Source organism: Larus michahellis, chromosome 19, assembly GCF_964199755.1.
Source record: "Larus michahellis chromosome 19, bLarMic1.1, whole genome shotgun sequence".
NCBI lineage: Eukaryota > Metazoa > Chordata > Aves > Charadriiformes > Laridae > Larus > Larus michahellis.
In genome coordinates this window covers 8,477,320-8,492,953 of record NC_133914.1, presented here as the reverse complement: position 1 = coordinate 8,492,953, position 15,634 = coordinate 8,477,320, and the positions used below count along the sequence as shown (strand labels likewise).

General features: G+C 40.3%; 1 protein-coding gene across 5 annotated transcripts in view; it reads left to right on the top strand.

Moving 5' to 3' along the window:
- KDM1A (lysine demethylase 1A) overlaps positions 1-15,583 on the top strand; it is a 45,192-nt gene extending 29,609 nt beyond the window's left edge. For all 5 annotated transcript variants that reach the window (XM_074563328.1, XM_074563329.1, XM_074563326.1 and 2 more), the window contains 10 exons: positions 218-308; positions 1,003-1,137; positions 2,443-2,516; positions 3,221-3,332; positions 3,724-3,856; positions 4,582-4,769; positions 5,217-5,331; positions 9,824-9,951; positions 13,468-13,614; positions 14,733-15,583. In XM_074563328.1, the coding sequence (XP_074419429.1) occupies positions 218-308; positions 1,003-1,137; positions 2,443-2,516; positions 3,221-3,332; positions 3,724-3,856; positions 4,582-4,769; positions 5,217-5,331; positions 9,824-9,951; positions 13,468-13,614; positions 14,733-14,918 (1,309 nt within the window). In that variant the 3' untranslated portion in view covers positions 14,919-15,583. The remainder of the gene's footprint in view (positions 1-217; positions 309-1,002; positions 1,138-2,442; positions 2,517-3,220; positions 3,333-3,723; positions 3,857-4,581; positions 4,770-5,216; positions 5,332-9,823; positions 9,952-13,467; positions 13,615-14,732) is intronic.
- Positions 15,584-15,634: the final 51 nt, after the last annotated feature.

Here is a 15,634-nt window from a genome sequence, read left to right as displayed (position 1 = left end):
TTTTAGTAATGGTAGGTAACTTCAGACTCCTGTTAAGCTAGTCAAGTATCCCTTATTTACAGAAACTTGTATTGCTTTTCTAATTGTCATAAGAGTATTTACTAAAATACCCCATGATGTGCTTTTATTGCATTACACTAATTAGATTGTGATAATGAATTTCTCAATAATGCGAGGATTTTGTGATGAACTGAGTCTCACTTCTCACCGTTTCCAGATTGCAGGAGAAGCATGTGAAGGATGAGCAGATTGAACACTGGAAAAAAATTGTGAAAACACAGGAGGAATTGAAAGATCTTCTTAACAAGGTCAGATCATGACATTTAGAACCAGAGGATAGCACTGTCTTCATCAGGAAGTGGCAAAATGTACAAAAATTTCCGTGGAAGAATATCCAAAAGTTGCCATTAATGCTGTTTTTAAACGTATCTGTTCATTTAAGATCTGCCTAGAAGCACTGTTATGACAAAGAAGTCTCCGTTTTTGAGGAGGAGCACATAAGTGATTAGGCAGAACACTGTATGTAATAAATAGCATTGTGTCATAGCTTCCATTAGAGATGTTGATAATGACTGAGGCTTTTGAGGGGTTATTTTAAAATGTGTACTTTCTTCATCACAAATCTCATTTGTGGTGTAGAAACGGTGTTTTAGGCCTACTTAAATGTTTTTGATTGTGGTACTTCTCCATGGAAGTTTCTCAAATTAAAAATTACTAGGACAGCTCTCCTATCCGAAGTCAGTTGCAACATATTTTGTAAGAAATCGATGATAGGTTTAAGCCATGTTGTTTTGGGGTTGGTGGTATTTATTGTGCTTTCTTGGAGGTAGAATTACATATAAGTAACGCCTGCCAAAACCAGGGAATCTTTTTGGTATAGTGGCATAGTTTCAGATTAATATCCATTTCACACAGTAACTTGCATGAAATCTAGCTTCCCTCATCTTTTTTTTTTTTTTCTTTTTCCTTTCTTTCTCCCTATTCCTACTCCACCTGAAAAAGATGGTGAATTTAAAAGAGAAGATTAAAGAACTTCATCAACAGTACAAGGAAGCATCAGAAGTGAAGCCACCTCGGGATATTACAGCAGAGTTCCTTGTGAAAAGCAAACACAGAGATCTGACTGCACTTTGCAAGGTAAAGGGTGATGTACATAAAGCACTTAAGTCAGTGGTTTCTGAGGACTGCAGCAGCCAGGGAAGATTAGCCAATATAAATGTTTCCACATCTCTCTCCAGTCTAACACTCTCAAGAGAATGTGACTGATGGTAATTCTTGGCTGTAATGTGATAACAGGTCTGTATTAAGTACCTTTAGGTCCCCGTCTTTCATGGCTCATGGTGGAGAGTAGTAACGTGTTGAAGGCTCAACGTTAGGTAACAGCCTGTGCTTGCTCATGTGAGATGGCATTTAGTGTTTTGAAGGCTAAATTTTAGGTCAGGCTTAGTCTTTAGTGCTGCTAGGTCTCACAACAGTCTGTAAATAAAATCTGAATTTGGAGAGAGATGCTCTTTCCCTAAGATAAAAAAGGTGGTTTCCTGAATAAAAGACTCCTTTCTATCCAAAGATTATCAATTACAGAGTTCTGTCTTGACAAGCAGAGTTAGTCCCCCGCCCCCCCACACCCTCTCTGTGTATCTTGGTGTAGAAATGGGACATAAAAAGGAAACCTTAAAAACAGTTCTTCCTGTGATAGTGAAAGACACCTTGCTAACCCAGGTCGGATAAAACCAAGGATCGTTTTCAGCTGCATGTTCAGCAGGAGATATGTACCTTTATTTGGAAGCTCGGTGTGTTTGTGTACACATAAGTAGTAGCTCTTCTGTTTTGTCACCAATGAGCCGCTTTGTGCTCTTGTCGATATTATTGGACACTCCAAATTATTCTGCCTTGAAAGAAAAGGATTGTTGCCTAGTCCTAATTCTACTAACGTTTTCTAAAATAAGAGGAAAAAAAAAATGAAAACCAAACAAAACTCTGAAAGAGTCTTGAATTAGATCATGTCTTTGCCTTTTGCATGACTGCTTCTACTTGGGAAATTTCTGTGTTCGACGTTAGCTAGAATCTTTTAAGAGAGAAACAAGAATAGAAATTAGATTTTGTGCAATATGAAAAGCTCTTAGTACTATAGGAACGCTGGAAATACCAGGACTGTAATGGACCTGCATGTCCTTCAAATCTGAGTGTTTAAATTCCTGAAATATTAGCATAGTAATCTTTTCTGTAGTATGGCATAGACTTCTGTATATCTGAACAGCAGAAGGGCAAAATATGCTGGATTGTATGTTAAAAAAAAAAAAAAATGAACTTGATTTAGATTCTACTAAAGCAATGAATCTTCCACTGATTTATCCGGAGATTAGATCTAGTCTGATGCTACATGATGTCTTGTAGTCCTTTTACACATAAACTGATTTTAATGTTAGCTTTTAATCTTACTAGGAGTATGATGAATTGGCGGAAACACAAGGAAAGCTGGAAGAGAAGTTACAAGAACTTGAAGCCAATCCACCAAGGTAAAAATACAAACTATAAAAATAACTACTCGGGATAGCAGGGTTTTTACTGCTTTTCACTGAGTTTCAAAAATGCTATGGTGTGCTTTCTTTTAATTATGGTGACTCAAGGGGTTGGGAAGGTACAAACATGAAGTTTGAGCTCCCTCAGCTTTAGAACTCATCTTTAAAACTCCCCTCGTTTTTAGAGGTGACTGGGACAAAAAAGGTGGTTCTTAGCTAGGGTGGATTTCAGTCAAAATCCCTGCTGTAAGCCAGTGCCTGATCCCGGGAAGCCTTTGAGATTTGAAATTCCTGTCAATAACGAGAGCATACCAATCTTGCTTATTTGGGCAGAGTATTATTATTTTGTGCTCTGTGTGATCATACTAGGTTTTTATTTGTCGTCTTAATACATTCTACTTAAGCCACTATTTACGTAATATTTTATTTCTAAAGTTTCTAGCTTCACTTAGAGTATTTTACACGAACCCTACTTTGAAAATGTGAATTTGCTAGTTTTTGACAGTCAGCTTTCAGAAGGAGGTCCAAATGTTTGAAACAGGATTTGCTTGTGTTCTTTTATTCATTTTTTTATTTCTCCACTAAGGAGAGACTCAAACAAAAAAGATGGTGAATAAATTTTCAAAAGCAATGCATTTGCAACATCCTGCTCTAGCAAACTAAATGTCTCTGTATTATGTTTGTGTTTTTTTTTTTTCTAGTGATGTTTATCTGTCATCAAGAGACAGGCAAATACTCGATTGGCATTTTGCAAACCTAGAATTTGCTAATGCGACGCCCCTGTCTACGCTTTCTCTGAAGCACTGGGACCAGGTAGCCAATCAATGTATTCATTCAGCAGTACACCGAAAACTTAAGCTATATTTATGTCATTCTCATGGAAGCTTCTCTGTGTTAACAGTTTCTAAACACTTAAGTCCTGTCTGCTTTTATGCAGATACTGAGCTCTGACGTGATTCTTACTTGCTGATGAAGTTCCAGACAGCTTTTTGTTAGTGCCAAAACAATCTCTAATGAAACTGTACACGGAAAGTTCCTATGCTTATTACTTGACTAGTAAACAGAAAGGATTTTGAATTTATTCAACTGACTCTTCGAAAAAGTTTTTGAAAAAATGTTACCATTGTGTAGAGTTGCAGATTATTTTCTACTGAATTTTGTGATTTCATTATAAATGCATGCTTTTTATGCGTCTTCATTTTAGGATGATGACTTTGAATTCACAGGCAGTCACTTGACTGTGAGGAATGGATATTCCTGTGTGCCTGTAGCCTTGGCAGAAGGCTTGGATATTAAATTAAACACAGCAGTTCGACAGGTTCGCTATACAGCATCAGGTAAATGAAACCACCTCCTCTGGAACACTGCTCTGAGGGATTTTGATCACAGAAATTATATTTCAGTGCTCCTGGAGGCAGATGTGAAGACTGATCTTGTACTAACCATCCCATTATATGTTTTGGGTTAGATAAAAAGCCACTTCTCTCATTGCGATTAATTGTGCAAGAAGCTGTTAGATATTAATAAATCTTGAAATTTTTTTGCTTATTTCTGTGGCTGATTTGATGCCATCCTTTTCAGTTGTATTTACTGGCTCACAAGTTCACATTCATTCTCCCATTTCTTTACTTCATTGATTGAAGTGTTTGAAATAAGAGGTCTTGGAATGCTTAAGACTTGGTGCCACATGATCTGGTATTAGAAGTATAAATGAATGGACTCAAATGGCAGGAATATATCTTCTAGTTGTTCTTTTGGGATTTGGGAGGCTGTCAACTGGGAGAGCAACTCGGTGAGAGACTCTCTCTCTACTTGCTATTTATTTATGCCTGTATTGAAATACCATTTATGGCCTAGATGAACCTTTAGGTTTGCCCCAGTATGGCCACGTTCAGATGCTGTGTAAATTGTGCTTTCTGGAATTGAGCTATGTGGCAAGGAGCATTCACTGGCCTACCAGTTAAGTAATTGTTAATGTAAAGCTGTCTCCGTAAACTAAATGTTTTCTGAAGCGGGTATGTTTTTATGGTAGTTCATTTCATTTTTTCTCTCCCCTTTCCAGGCTGTGAAGTGATAGCCGTAAATACCCGATCTACTAGCCAGACTTTCATTTACAAATGTGATGCTGTGCTGTGTACTCTTCCCTTGGGAGTACTGAAACAGCAGCCTCCAGCAGTACAGTTTGTGCCACCTCTTCCTGAGTGGAAAACTTCTGCAGTGCAGCGTATGGGATTTGGCAACCTTAACAAGGTGACTTGGTCATGGAGGGAACTGGAGCAGACTGGGGGTTGCAAAAGGTAGAATCTGAAACGTGCATGGAATATGTATGGTGGACGAGAGAAAGAATGTTTTTTCCACTGCCGTTTTGATACATTTTGATGCTGAAAATTATCTGAAGAACTGTAAGAATCTCTTCTCCATTTCCCGCACAATTTTTAAATAGTTAAATTGCAGAAGTAGCTTGACTCAGGATGTCTGCTATAGCTTGTTAACCAGCAAATTTGTAAACTGTGAGAGCATCCTAAGCTATGGAAGGCAGTGCAGGTGTACGTTTTATGTTTTACGTATATGCAGTATATATTCACCAGATTTTCCTTTCTTGACCTTTCCAGTAATAAACATCAATGAGTGTAATTGTCTTTATTTTATTTTCTTTCTGTGCGCTCTTCCTAACTCTTTGATTCTTTTTGTTTCTAGGTTGTGTTGTGTTTTGACCGTGTCTTCTGGGATCCGAGTGTCAATTTGTTTGGTCACGTTGGCAGCACTACTGCAAGCAGAGGAGAACTTTTCTTGTTTTGGAACCTGTACAAAGGTAGCTGTGGTGCATGTCTACTTTTGCCAGTGTCTTATTTGTGTAGTTTCAGATCTAGAAAAGAGCACTTTTTACGGTGCTGTTGGTGTTCACATGTGGATATGATAAGAAGATAGTATTTGTAGGAAGACAAATGGAAGCAGAGAACACCACTGACTTGCAGACAGTTCTGAAGTAAATTAGGGCAGAACACGGACAAGTATGGGTTTACTAATGCTGAATGCCAGGCTACGTCTGTTAAATTGCATTCCTACCTATCTACTGTAACACTTGCGTTTTTATAGGCCACTTCATTGTCTTGCACCTTGGTGAAGTTGTCCTGTGACTTAGTGTTATCTTGGTTGCTTCTATTAAGCATCTATGTAATTGCCACTGGTATTCTGAAAGACTTAACTTCTTTGATTTTTATTGTGCTGTATCAAGAAAAAAACCCAAAAGCGTAACCTAACATGTTTATTAAGTATTTCAGAAATACAGTAAATAATGTGTATTCTGTTTGCTGGAGAGCAGTGTTGTCTTAATTAAGTATCCACTTTGTCAGGAGGAGGTATTTAGTTCTCCAAGAACAGGGTGATTTGTCTCTGCAGCATCTGTGAATTAAAAGCCATTTCTTAGTTCATAAGTCTCTTTGACATTGAGTTTCTCTCTGGCCGCGTGGAACACTGAGCTCTTCCCCTCCTTTGCTAAGATTCTCATGCAGATGGGACTGGCATCCAATATAGTCCTGGTTTTGAAAACCTCAGCTTCCTGGATGTTTTTCAAGCTGAACTGCCAGTTTGAAGCCAGACTTCTTTGATGGGGCTGTGTCTCCGATCTGGGATGATGGGATAACTGTAGATGAGCCCCTTTCATTTGTGACCTCAAGTCCTTTCTGGTACAGGTGACTTTGCAAACTTAAGTGTCTAGGAACCAACCAAGATTTTTTTTAATTTTGTTTTTCCCCTTCAGATGTAAGGGGTCATACTGACTTGTGTATTCTCGTATGTGCTTGAGTTGCAGAACTCAATGCTTGCAGGTTACCCTGCCTCAGTTTCTCAGGGCGGTGCAGCGCAGCCTTTACAGAGTGTTGAACACTCGGATTTCAGCGGAGCAGACTAGAGATTGTGTGATAGTTCCGTTCCTCTTGCTAAGCATTCCTCTTCCAGCTTGGTGAGCTGCAGGCCCACCCAGATGGTTACGATGCAGCATGCCCAGGAGGAAAGGCAAGCTGCGGTGTCTCCAGTTTATTGAATGGGTGACCTTGGTTCCTGTTCTGAGCAGCAAAGCGGCTATGACTGTAGGCAGTGGGTCTCAGCCTGACCGGTGATTTTTGAACTCCTCTTTAGAAATGGGTTAAGTAGGCAAAAGGCACGGCTCTGCCTGTTTCTACACCTGGACTTTGCCATTAGTAGTTTTGTTTCATCTGCAGCTAGTGTCTGCCACAAGAGGTTGTCAGAAGATGCTTTCAGTAAACGTACTGGGTTTGTTCATTGCCATTTACCATACTAGAAGCAAAGGTGTATGTACGGTGAGCATATGAAGTGAGTTATTTTTCTTGCAGATGATGGTTTTAAAGTACCAGTGGGTTTTCTTCCACTCTCATGGGCAGGCCAGGTTTTTCTTTTAACTGGATAAATTTGCTGCACAATGAAGGTGCCTTTCTGGAGTATTTAATTCTTAAAATGTTTGATAATAACTGACTGGAGAAATACAAGTAATGAGACTTGGATAACAAGGTTGTTTGTGTATCTGCTTTCGTGGCTTTACGATGTCTCTATTACATACTTACCAAGTAGTGTTGGGGTTTTGGTTTGGGTGGAAAGACCATCATATCACATACAAAGGTTTTGCTGCTAGATGCAAAACCTTCCTTCTCATGAAAATAGGCAGAGCACATAAAAATAAAACAGAAATGCAGTAAAATTCTATGCTAAAGCACAAGTCAGGTAGCTGAAATCAAAAAAAAATCAGTTACCATCTCTCATGGATAGTTAGGTGGCAGGCAGCGTGGTTACACTGTGAAATATTAAAGTAGACCAGCTGAACTTGTGAAGCTGTTGCTTCCTTTTGTCATATTAGGCATTTCTGTAGCCATAGCATTTTGGGCAGAGGCTATTTAAACTGAACAGATTGGAAAACTTATTTATTAATCCAGAAACCAAAAACTGTAAGTATCACAACACATGCTGTATTAGCTCTGTGGAAGTTCTTTAAAGGTCTTGTGTTGGCAGAGACCAGCTGGTCTCTGGGAAGTGTTTAAAGAGAGGTGGGTGAACGGAGATGGAAAGGCTGCGTGTGTTCGAACTGCTGCTGGGTGACCTGTTGTAGCTCAGACAGGAATCCTGCAATGGTTTAAGTCTAGTTCTGCTGAGAAAACCTGAAGCCTCAGGAATGCTATGCATGTCGTGGAGCAGTTGGCCTGGGCTGTTGGTGCTGTTGCATTGTTATTGTGGCCACACAGACACACTTCAAGATGCCAAGAATCAGCATACGGTAGAGGAACTCCTGGCAGAAACATTCAGTGTTTTCTAGAAGTCCAGTGACATTTCAGTGTCTGTTTTCTTGCCTGGCTCTTCTGGTTTTCCTAGAGACGGGATGAAAAAGATAGGAAGCCCTTTCTCTGTCACAGTGTGGTTACGCGCCGATGTCTGGCTAAACCACATTCTCTGCTCGCTGTTTGGTGGCTCACCAAACACAGGGCTCACAGGGCTCAGTGAACGTCACTGCCTCAAGGAGGGAAGTTTCTGTGGAGCAGTGGCACATGGTCATCATGCAAGAAGCTTTTCTGAGCAGCGCTTTGGTGTTTGCGTAGTGACTGTTCTGCTCCAGCCTTCTGGCTTTCTGTTACAGTTCTGTATTAATCCAGGTGACTGAACAGCAGCATTTCAAGGTCTGGATAAATGCTTACAAAACAGGGTCTCATGGCTGGAAAGGCAAGATTTCCATAAAAATATGTTGGGGTTGTCTGAATACAAGTTTCCATGAGCAAATTCACTGGAAGCTGTATTTTGAATATGTAGTTGTTCCATCAAGAAAAATATGTTGACTGAATAATTGCTGAAAAGTTCAGAGATCTCATTGTGTCAATTATGGCAAACTGGGGAGAACTTTGCAGCTGAAATGACAAAAAAAACCCCACCCAATGCCTATGGATCATATGAAACCAGGTTTTTTTGTTCTTTTATGCTGTTGTTTGAAAGACTAGGCTTGATCTTTCAGAAAATGGAGTCTAACTAGAGGAACAATCCTGTATCTCTTTTCACTAATAAACTGGATCTAGTGACAGAGGTCCTGCGTATTGAAGTGTCGTTAATTGTGTCTTGAGTAGTGTAATTATCTTCGTAGAAGTAACAGCATTACTGGTCTAATTTCTTCAGAATTTCAAAGACTTTTGTTTTTAACCGTAATATATTACTGGGTCTTCCGGTCGCAAGTGAACTTCAGCCGGTTTTCTTTAAAGAGCAGTAACTTGATGGGAATGTATACCAGGAGATCTCTGTACGTATGTACCAGGATATAAGGAATTCATTCATTTTGGAAACCTGTACAAAAGCTAAAGCCAAATTTTTAACAAGGACTTTATTTCTCATTTCCGTAGGCTTGACGTATGTTTCTAGCTGCAGTATTTCCTTTGCTAAATTTAGGGGTTCATAAATATCTCCAGCAAGAGAAAGATCAGCTGAGAGTTTTCATTAAGTAACTGTGCTCGAGTTTGAGTCGCTTCTTGTAAATGCATGTTTCTTGCCATCGGGTTATTTTGGTAGCTCTTCATACTTAGCTAAGATTTTCCTTGAATTTGTGACTACCAAAAACGTGTGCTTAGTCTTACCATAGGTAGTCAGATGTCAAGTGACTCATCTATTTGTATATCCTATAATCACATGAATGCTCTTCACCACGGCATCACATGGGCAGCTGAGTTATTTCATATCTGGGCATTTGACTTATGAATTCTTCTCAGAATTGCTGCTTTTCTGGATATTGTTCTCCTGTTCAAAGTTTCTACTCCATTGAGATTATTTAATGCGAATGTGCATTGGTAATGAAGAAATCTAGGTACTTTATGTGAGTGAAGTACTTATGTAGGTAACTTAACTGCTGCGCTGATGTTAATCATACCTAAATTAGAGTGTTTGGAAGGTATTGAGTTCCCTTAAATGTAGCGCAGATGACTGTTAAGTCCCAGGGGAAACTGTCAAACAAGTGATGTCTGCACTAAAGAAAACCTTTCCTCTCTTCTCCGTGATCTGCTTCCTAATGTGTGTATTTAATTTTAAATATATAAGTTCTGTTGATAATTCTAAATAGTACCATAGCATATATTAATTAATTTTCCTTTTGGTAATTTGACACGATGGTGGAAGGTTTAGGACTACTTTTCTTGGGTTTGTTTAGTTTTTAAACTCAAGACTTAGCTGCAGATCCATGCCTCTTCCAGTCCAACTTGTTTGATGAAAATGTTCGATTTCAATAATTCAGTTGTGTTTCTGTCTTCTCTCCCACCCTCCCCCAGCACCAATTTTGTTGGCCTTGGTAGCAGGAGAAGCAGCAGGGATCATGGAAAATATCAGCGATGACGTCATTGTTGGACGGTGCCTTGCCATCCTCAAAGGCATATTTGGTAGCAGCGCTGTGCCGCAGGTCAGTACAGCCAGCAACTTCGAGGCACTTCCCTGCGCCTCCGAGTGGCCTGCGATTCGCTGCAGCACGGAGCTGTGTGGTATCTGTACCGCCTCCGGGTGTTTGCGGGGTTTTGGGAGGAGGGGTTGTTGGTGGGTTTTGGTTGCTTTTAGCGTTGGGTGGGTTTTTTGGTTTTGGATATTTTTTTGTTTGTTTGTTTTGGGTTTGTGTGGGTTTTTGGGTTGGTTTTGGGTTTTTTTAATTTGTTTTTGACCAGGTAAGACTCTGGCTTTTCCAGAGTGTCAAATACTTCAGTTTATTTCCTACCCTTTATGTTTCTGGGGCTACAGCAGGGCTGTCCACGGCTAGCGACAGCACTGCTTAGATGCTCTCTGCCATGTCCTGCACCTTCTCCAAAGTACAGTAAAGCTCTTTACCAGTGGAGTCCGCAAAGAGACTGGGGGAGGAAGGGAGTAAAGGCAGCCTTTCCTCTGGGTCAGTTCCCTGTGCAGCTGGCCAACGACTAGATTATTTAGGCACAAAAAGTGTTAAAGGTCAGTGAAGGGGGAGTTTAGAAAATAATTAAATATTACTCAAAAAAAAAGAAGCTTGTGTACTTAGGGCATGGATTTGGAAAGTCTTATATCTGTTCAACCTACAGCGTGTGTGACTGACTTGAATATTTGGTCTGTTCTCCTGACAGGCAGTGTGGAAGCAGTTCTTACAAATGGCATTGGTTGTAAATAAATGGCTCTCCTCTACCAGGATTTCTATATAGTAAAGTAATAAAAAAAATACATGGTAACTTTAATATACCAGTCTTCTCTGAGCATGAGGCCAGGCATAAACTGGACAGTTTACTTGCTTGGTGTTTCACGTGAGGAATAGATTCACTTGGCTGTCTCCATTGTCGAGTAGTTGTAGAGCTCTTTTTGTACGTGGCTTTATCGTCCCCAGTATTTTACTGCTCTCCATATGACGGACGAATCCTCACAGCTGGCTGTAAGCATGGTTTTTTAGTTAAGGAGCGGATCTCGGGTTTTGGAAATGCTCAGTCAGTTGAATTTTACATCTCAGACTGGAGAATAGAAGAGAAGGAAACCCTAGGCTTGCTGTTCTGTTAAACCCACAGCTCCTTCTCTGAACTCTAAGATGACAATTTCACTTCCTAAAGAGAACTCTCTCTGAGAGGAGCTTTGAGACTCTTCTGTCTACAGGTGCTGTAGAAATCATGTAGCATGTAGACATCACTACAGAGCAAACCTAGAGCAAAGTGTTCTATTGCAGCTGCTCTCTAGTAGGGTTTTCAAGTGAAAAAACCCACACACTAGGAAATTGCAGAGTCTTGAGGAACATGGATTCTACTGTAGATAAACATCAAATTTAGAGAACTTATTTGAACGTCTAAAATATTTCAGTGCATCAACTGATAGTCTCCCATTGCAGAATTACTCCGTACCTGGTCAGTTGTTCAAAGGAGAAAACAGTTCTTGGTTGGGATAAGCGAGATCCCTAAGTGAGCCTGTTTTAGCGTGTTCACGGTTCAGGTGCTTATGTACCATGAGCACTTTAGTGGAGAGATTTGCTGGGGCTGTCCTCTGGGCAGCCGTTCCTCAGCCTGGATAAACTGCAGTCTTACCTGTTGTGTTGGATGAACAACTATATTTGAAGTGGAGCTTCCTGTGCAAGTGCAGTTCCTTAGATCTGCCAAAAGCAGGGAGGTAGAAAAGTAAAACAAAAGCAACACTTCATTGGACTGTGAGCCTTCCTCCTCGTTCCTGTGCTGCTGCTTCTTACTGCCTTATTTTCTCTTTCTGGTTTGGTTTTCATTTCCTGAAGATAGCTATAACCATTTCCCCCCCTGCTGTTCTTCAGCACGTGGAAACGTTTTCAGCCTTGCTGTGCAGCTAACTTCTGCAAGCTTCGTGTCCTCTGCAGAGTAGGGTTCCGTTTTGTACCACTCCCTTGTAGTACATGTTCTGTCCTCTAACCGTCCTTCTCCCTGCTCACAGGGAATCTTAATTACAGCGTTTCCTTGTCAGGATGAAAACAACAGTTGACTCGTAACCGTCGTGGGCATGTGGGCACACGAACGCCACAGTTGCTGTTTGGGCTGGTGCACTCTCAGTACTGGGGAACCAGTAGTTTCGTATTCTGCTCTGCAGTAGTGTCGGGGTTAGCCATACCTTTAAAACCACCTCGGTGGAGGAAAATTTATATCTGGCTTTATTCCTGTACTGCAATGCTTCACATGATTACCGGAAAGAATTAAATCTATGAAATGTCTGAGAGTTTTCTTTGTCAGACAGACATGGGATAACATACAGCGCCATCACAGTGGTCTCCATCCAACAAGGAGGGAAATGTGAGGTTACTTTTTTCTCAAGAAGCAGTCAATATTTGAGGGCTGGCTCATCACTCAGTTTCTTACCTTTGGGATAAAAAAGTGATGAAAATTGTGGTGAAGAATTTTCTCAATGAAGTCATGAGACCACATTGGGAAATACGGTCTCCAGCCTCCAGTGACGTCTTGCACCTTGGAACGTGGCCCCAGTCCTCCGTGGCCTTTCCACAGACTCGGCAGAAGTCATCAAATACAGTCCAGCCTCAGAGAGATCATCTCAGATCTGTTGGTATTGGGGTCCAGGAGACTCCCCTTGCAACAGTGTGGTGCAGTGCCTGCTGGACTGGTTTCTGGATAACGCCCTCACTAGATAGAGCCTCTTTTTCTTCCTTTGTGGGAAGGTTTGTTCGAGTAGAAACAATCCCATGAAATATCTTTGTGCCCAAGGAGAGGAGACGAGGTTCCTGTCTTGATGTTTGCATTTTTATGGGGTTTGATTCCTGTTGAAACTCAGGTACGCATTTGGAGTCCTGGCTGTTTTAAGATCCACACTCATCACTTTTCAATGTTACGTCTGCAAGGTGATGAAGATGTCCTGTTTTCTGTTGACTGCTGTTATGCCTTAGAGTGATAGTAGTTTGAGTCCTGGTGACGCTCTCACTGTTGCATCTTTCAGTGGAATATCTTTAATTGTGACCATTATCTTGGGAAACCAGGTGGCTTGGAGAAATACAGGTGTTTGTGCAGGTGCCCTTCATGCAGTTGTTTTCCCATATGAGTTACAGACCTTATATAGGGCTGTATCGAAGTCAAATCAGAAGTATTCCAATGAGCTGTGGCTGAAAGGAAGTAAAGGAGTAGGAAGTGCGCATTGTCGTTATGTTGATAATAGGAGAAGAAATGCAAGCAGTACATAGCGTTCATGTAGAGCTGACTGCAAAGTCTTGAGTTCCAATGCAGAAGCTGTGTGCAGTAGGTTCTGGTGATATATTGGAAAGAATTAAGGTGTTTCCACCAAAGACAAGTTATTTACCTGAGTATGTGTTATCATGGAACATAAACTTGGAGTTCCACCATTAACGTTAGCCTAAGGACTTTGTGTCTTTTATTCTTGGCAGTTTGCATCTTTTGTATTTTGCACTAACTGTAGAACTTGCAGTGTGTCAACAACTGAAGTTACTGTCTTGTCCCAGCCTAAAGAGACTGTGGTGTCCCGCTGGCGTGCTGACCCATGGGCCCGGGGGTCATATTCCTATGTAGCAGCTGGATCTTCTGGAAATGACTATGATTTGATGGCTCAGCCAATTACTCCAGGGCCAGCCATTCCAGGTGCTCCTCAGGTGAGACGTCTAAATTTTTTTTTTTTTTTTTTAGAAAAAACTTCAAAACAGGATGTTTTTCCTAAGTAACTGTCTAAGCACAAGTTTAGATAACTTGCATCTTCTGAGGAATAATTAGAACCTGTGAAATTAGTTTTCCCTCCATGAATTCTGCCTTCTCAGGTTTGGTGTCACTTGTATACTAGAAACAGCATTTTTGTTCAGAAAGTCAATTTGGTAATGTCTGAATATAGTCATTGTGTTTCATATTTTATATTTATATTGTCCATCACCTTATTTAAGTGAGTTGTAATGATTTGAAAGAGAGTGAAGGTCAGAGTGAGAGTAACAGGAGTCCAAAGTCTCTTCCAAATTGGGAGCGAACACCAAGAAGGCATAATTCATCTCCAGCTCACTTTTGAGAGGACGAAGTTTTGAAAGCAGTAGCCATTCAGAAGGTACTGGCAGAGAAGAATGTATGGCTTTGGCTTTATTTAGGTTCTTTTTCTAGTGATACAAATCATTAATAAACATAGCTATGGATAAAATGATTCTCTGCAGAGTATAACGAATGAAAGTCTGTTTCTCTCCTTTTTATGATACTGTCAATAGTTGTTTTAGATCTCAGTTTAAAGAGAAACTGCTAATTTAAGTGAATTGCAGAAGTTTTTGTTTGTTTACTGCGTTGGAGTTCATGTCCCAGGATCAGAGACCATGGTTCATCTTAAACAGTTTGGCTGTAGAGTTGTAGATGAAACATTCAAATGCTTTTTTGGTATACAGCTGGGGATGTTAATCTCCCCGGCTTATCTGGTTCTGAAAGTATTGTTTTTCAAGTAGAGCTTTATTGTCTTTGTATCAAAGCAAAGATATTGGCAAATAATTGGAGAATATTTCCACATATTACAGTTGGTACAAAGATGAAACCCTCCTATGAAATGAAAGGTGTATATAAAGATTTTCTTGGTAACTTGTAGGACAGGTCGAAATATTTTTAATATAGACTATTTTATATACCTTCATGTTAGTGGAGACTGGTGAGATCAGAGGACTTTTAACCTTCTTAAAGTGTCTGTTTGCTGCAGAATCCGAAAGAATGCGAACAAGCCTTAACAGTGTTCTTTCTCTGTTTCCCCCAGCCTATTCCTCGCCTGTTTTTTGCGGGAGAACATACAATTCGTAACTACCCTGCAACTGTTCATGGAGCTTTACTGAGTGGACTGAGAGAAGCCGGTCGCATTGCAGACCAATTTCTTGGGGCCATGTATACTTTGCCTCGCCAGCCTACACCTGGGGTCCCCCCACAACAAGCTGCCAGCATGTAAGAAAAGTAGAAGGTGTCAAAAGAGAGTGACAAGACCACAGTGCTGCTGTCGTGGACTCTTTGGGATGAAGATATTCATGTAGTCTGTAACAGTATCTGCTGAAAGGACTTAGCCATGACTTACTGTATAACACTTCATTAGAACAGCCTTACAAAAACTTACCTAACCTTTGGCTTGGCATCCTTTTACAAAATCTGTTATACCTCTTTGAAGCGTCACTGTACACAGAATCCTGTACTACCAAGCTGGTCAGGGACTTTTTTGACTGCTGTTACTTTTTGAAAGTCAAGCTTACAGCCGGAGGGTTTTTAGGGTGTGTTTTTTTCTACCTATACATGTATTTACAATTTGGTAATTGCACAAGGCCCTCTAGAAGCTGGTTGCTACAAATAGTAGCTTAGTGTAGAATTTATGTAAACTTCTTTGTCGGATGGGGTTTTTTATTGGTTTGTTTTGAAGATATTTTTTGTGGCATTTGAGAATTTGGTGCAAGTGTTTCCCTAGCAAATCACACCCCTCCAAAGTTGTCCATTGGCTGCTACAACATATGCAGCCTGCTTTAGAAAGAAAGCTGGTATTACAAAGAGTGTGCGAAGCACACTGTTTTATTAAATACTTTCAACAAAAGAAATAATCAGAATTGGATATTTGCAACTTAAAAACTCAAAAAAAAATTTGTATTTGTTTCATAGAATCATAGGGTTGGAAGGGCCCTC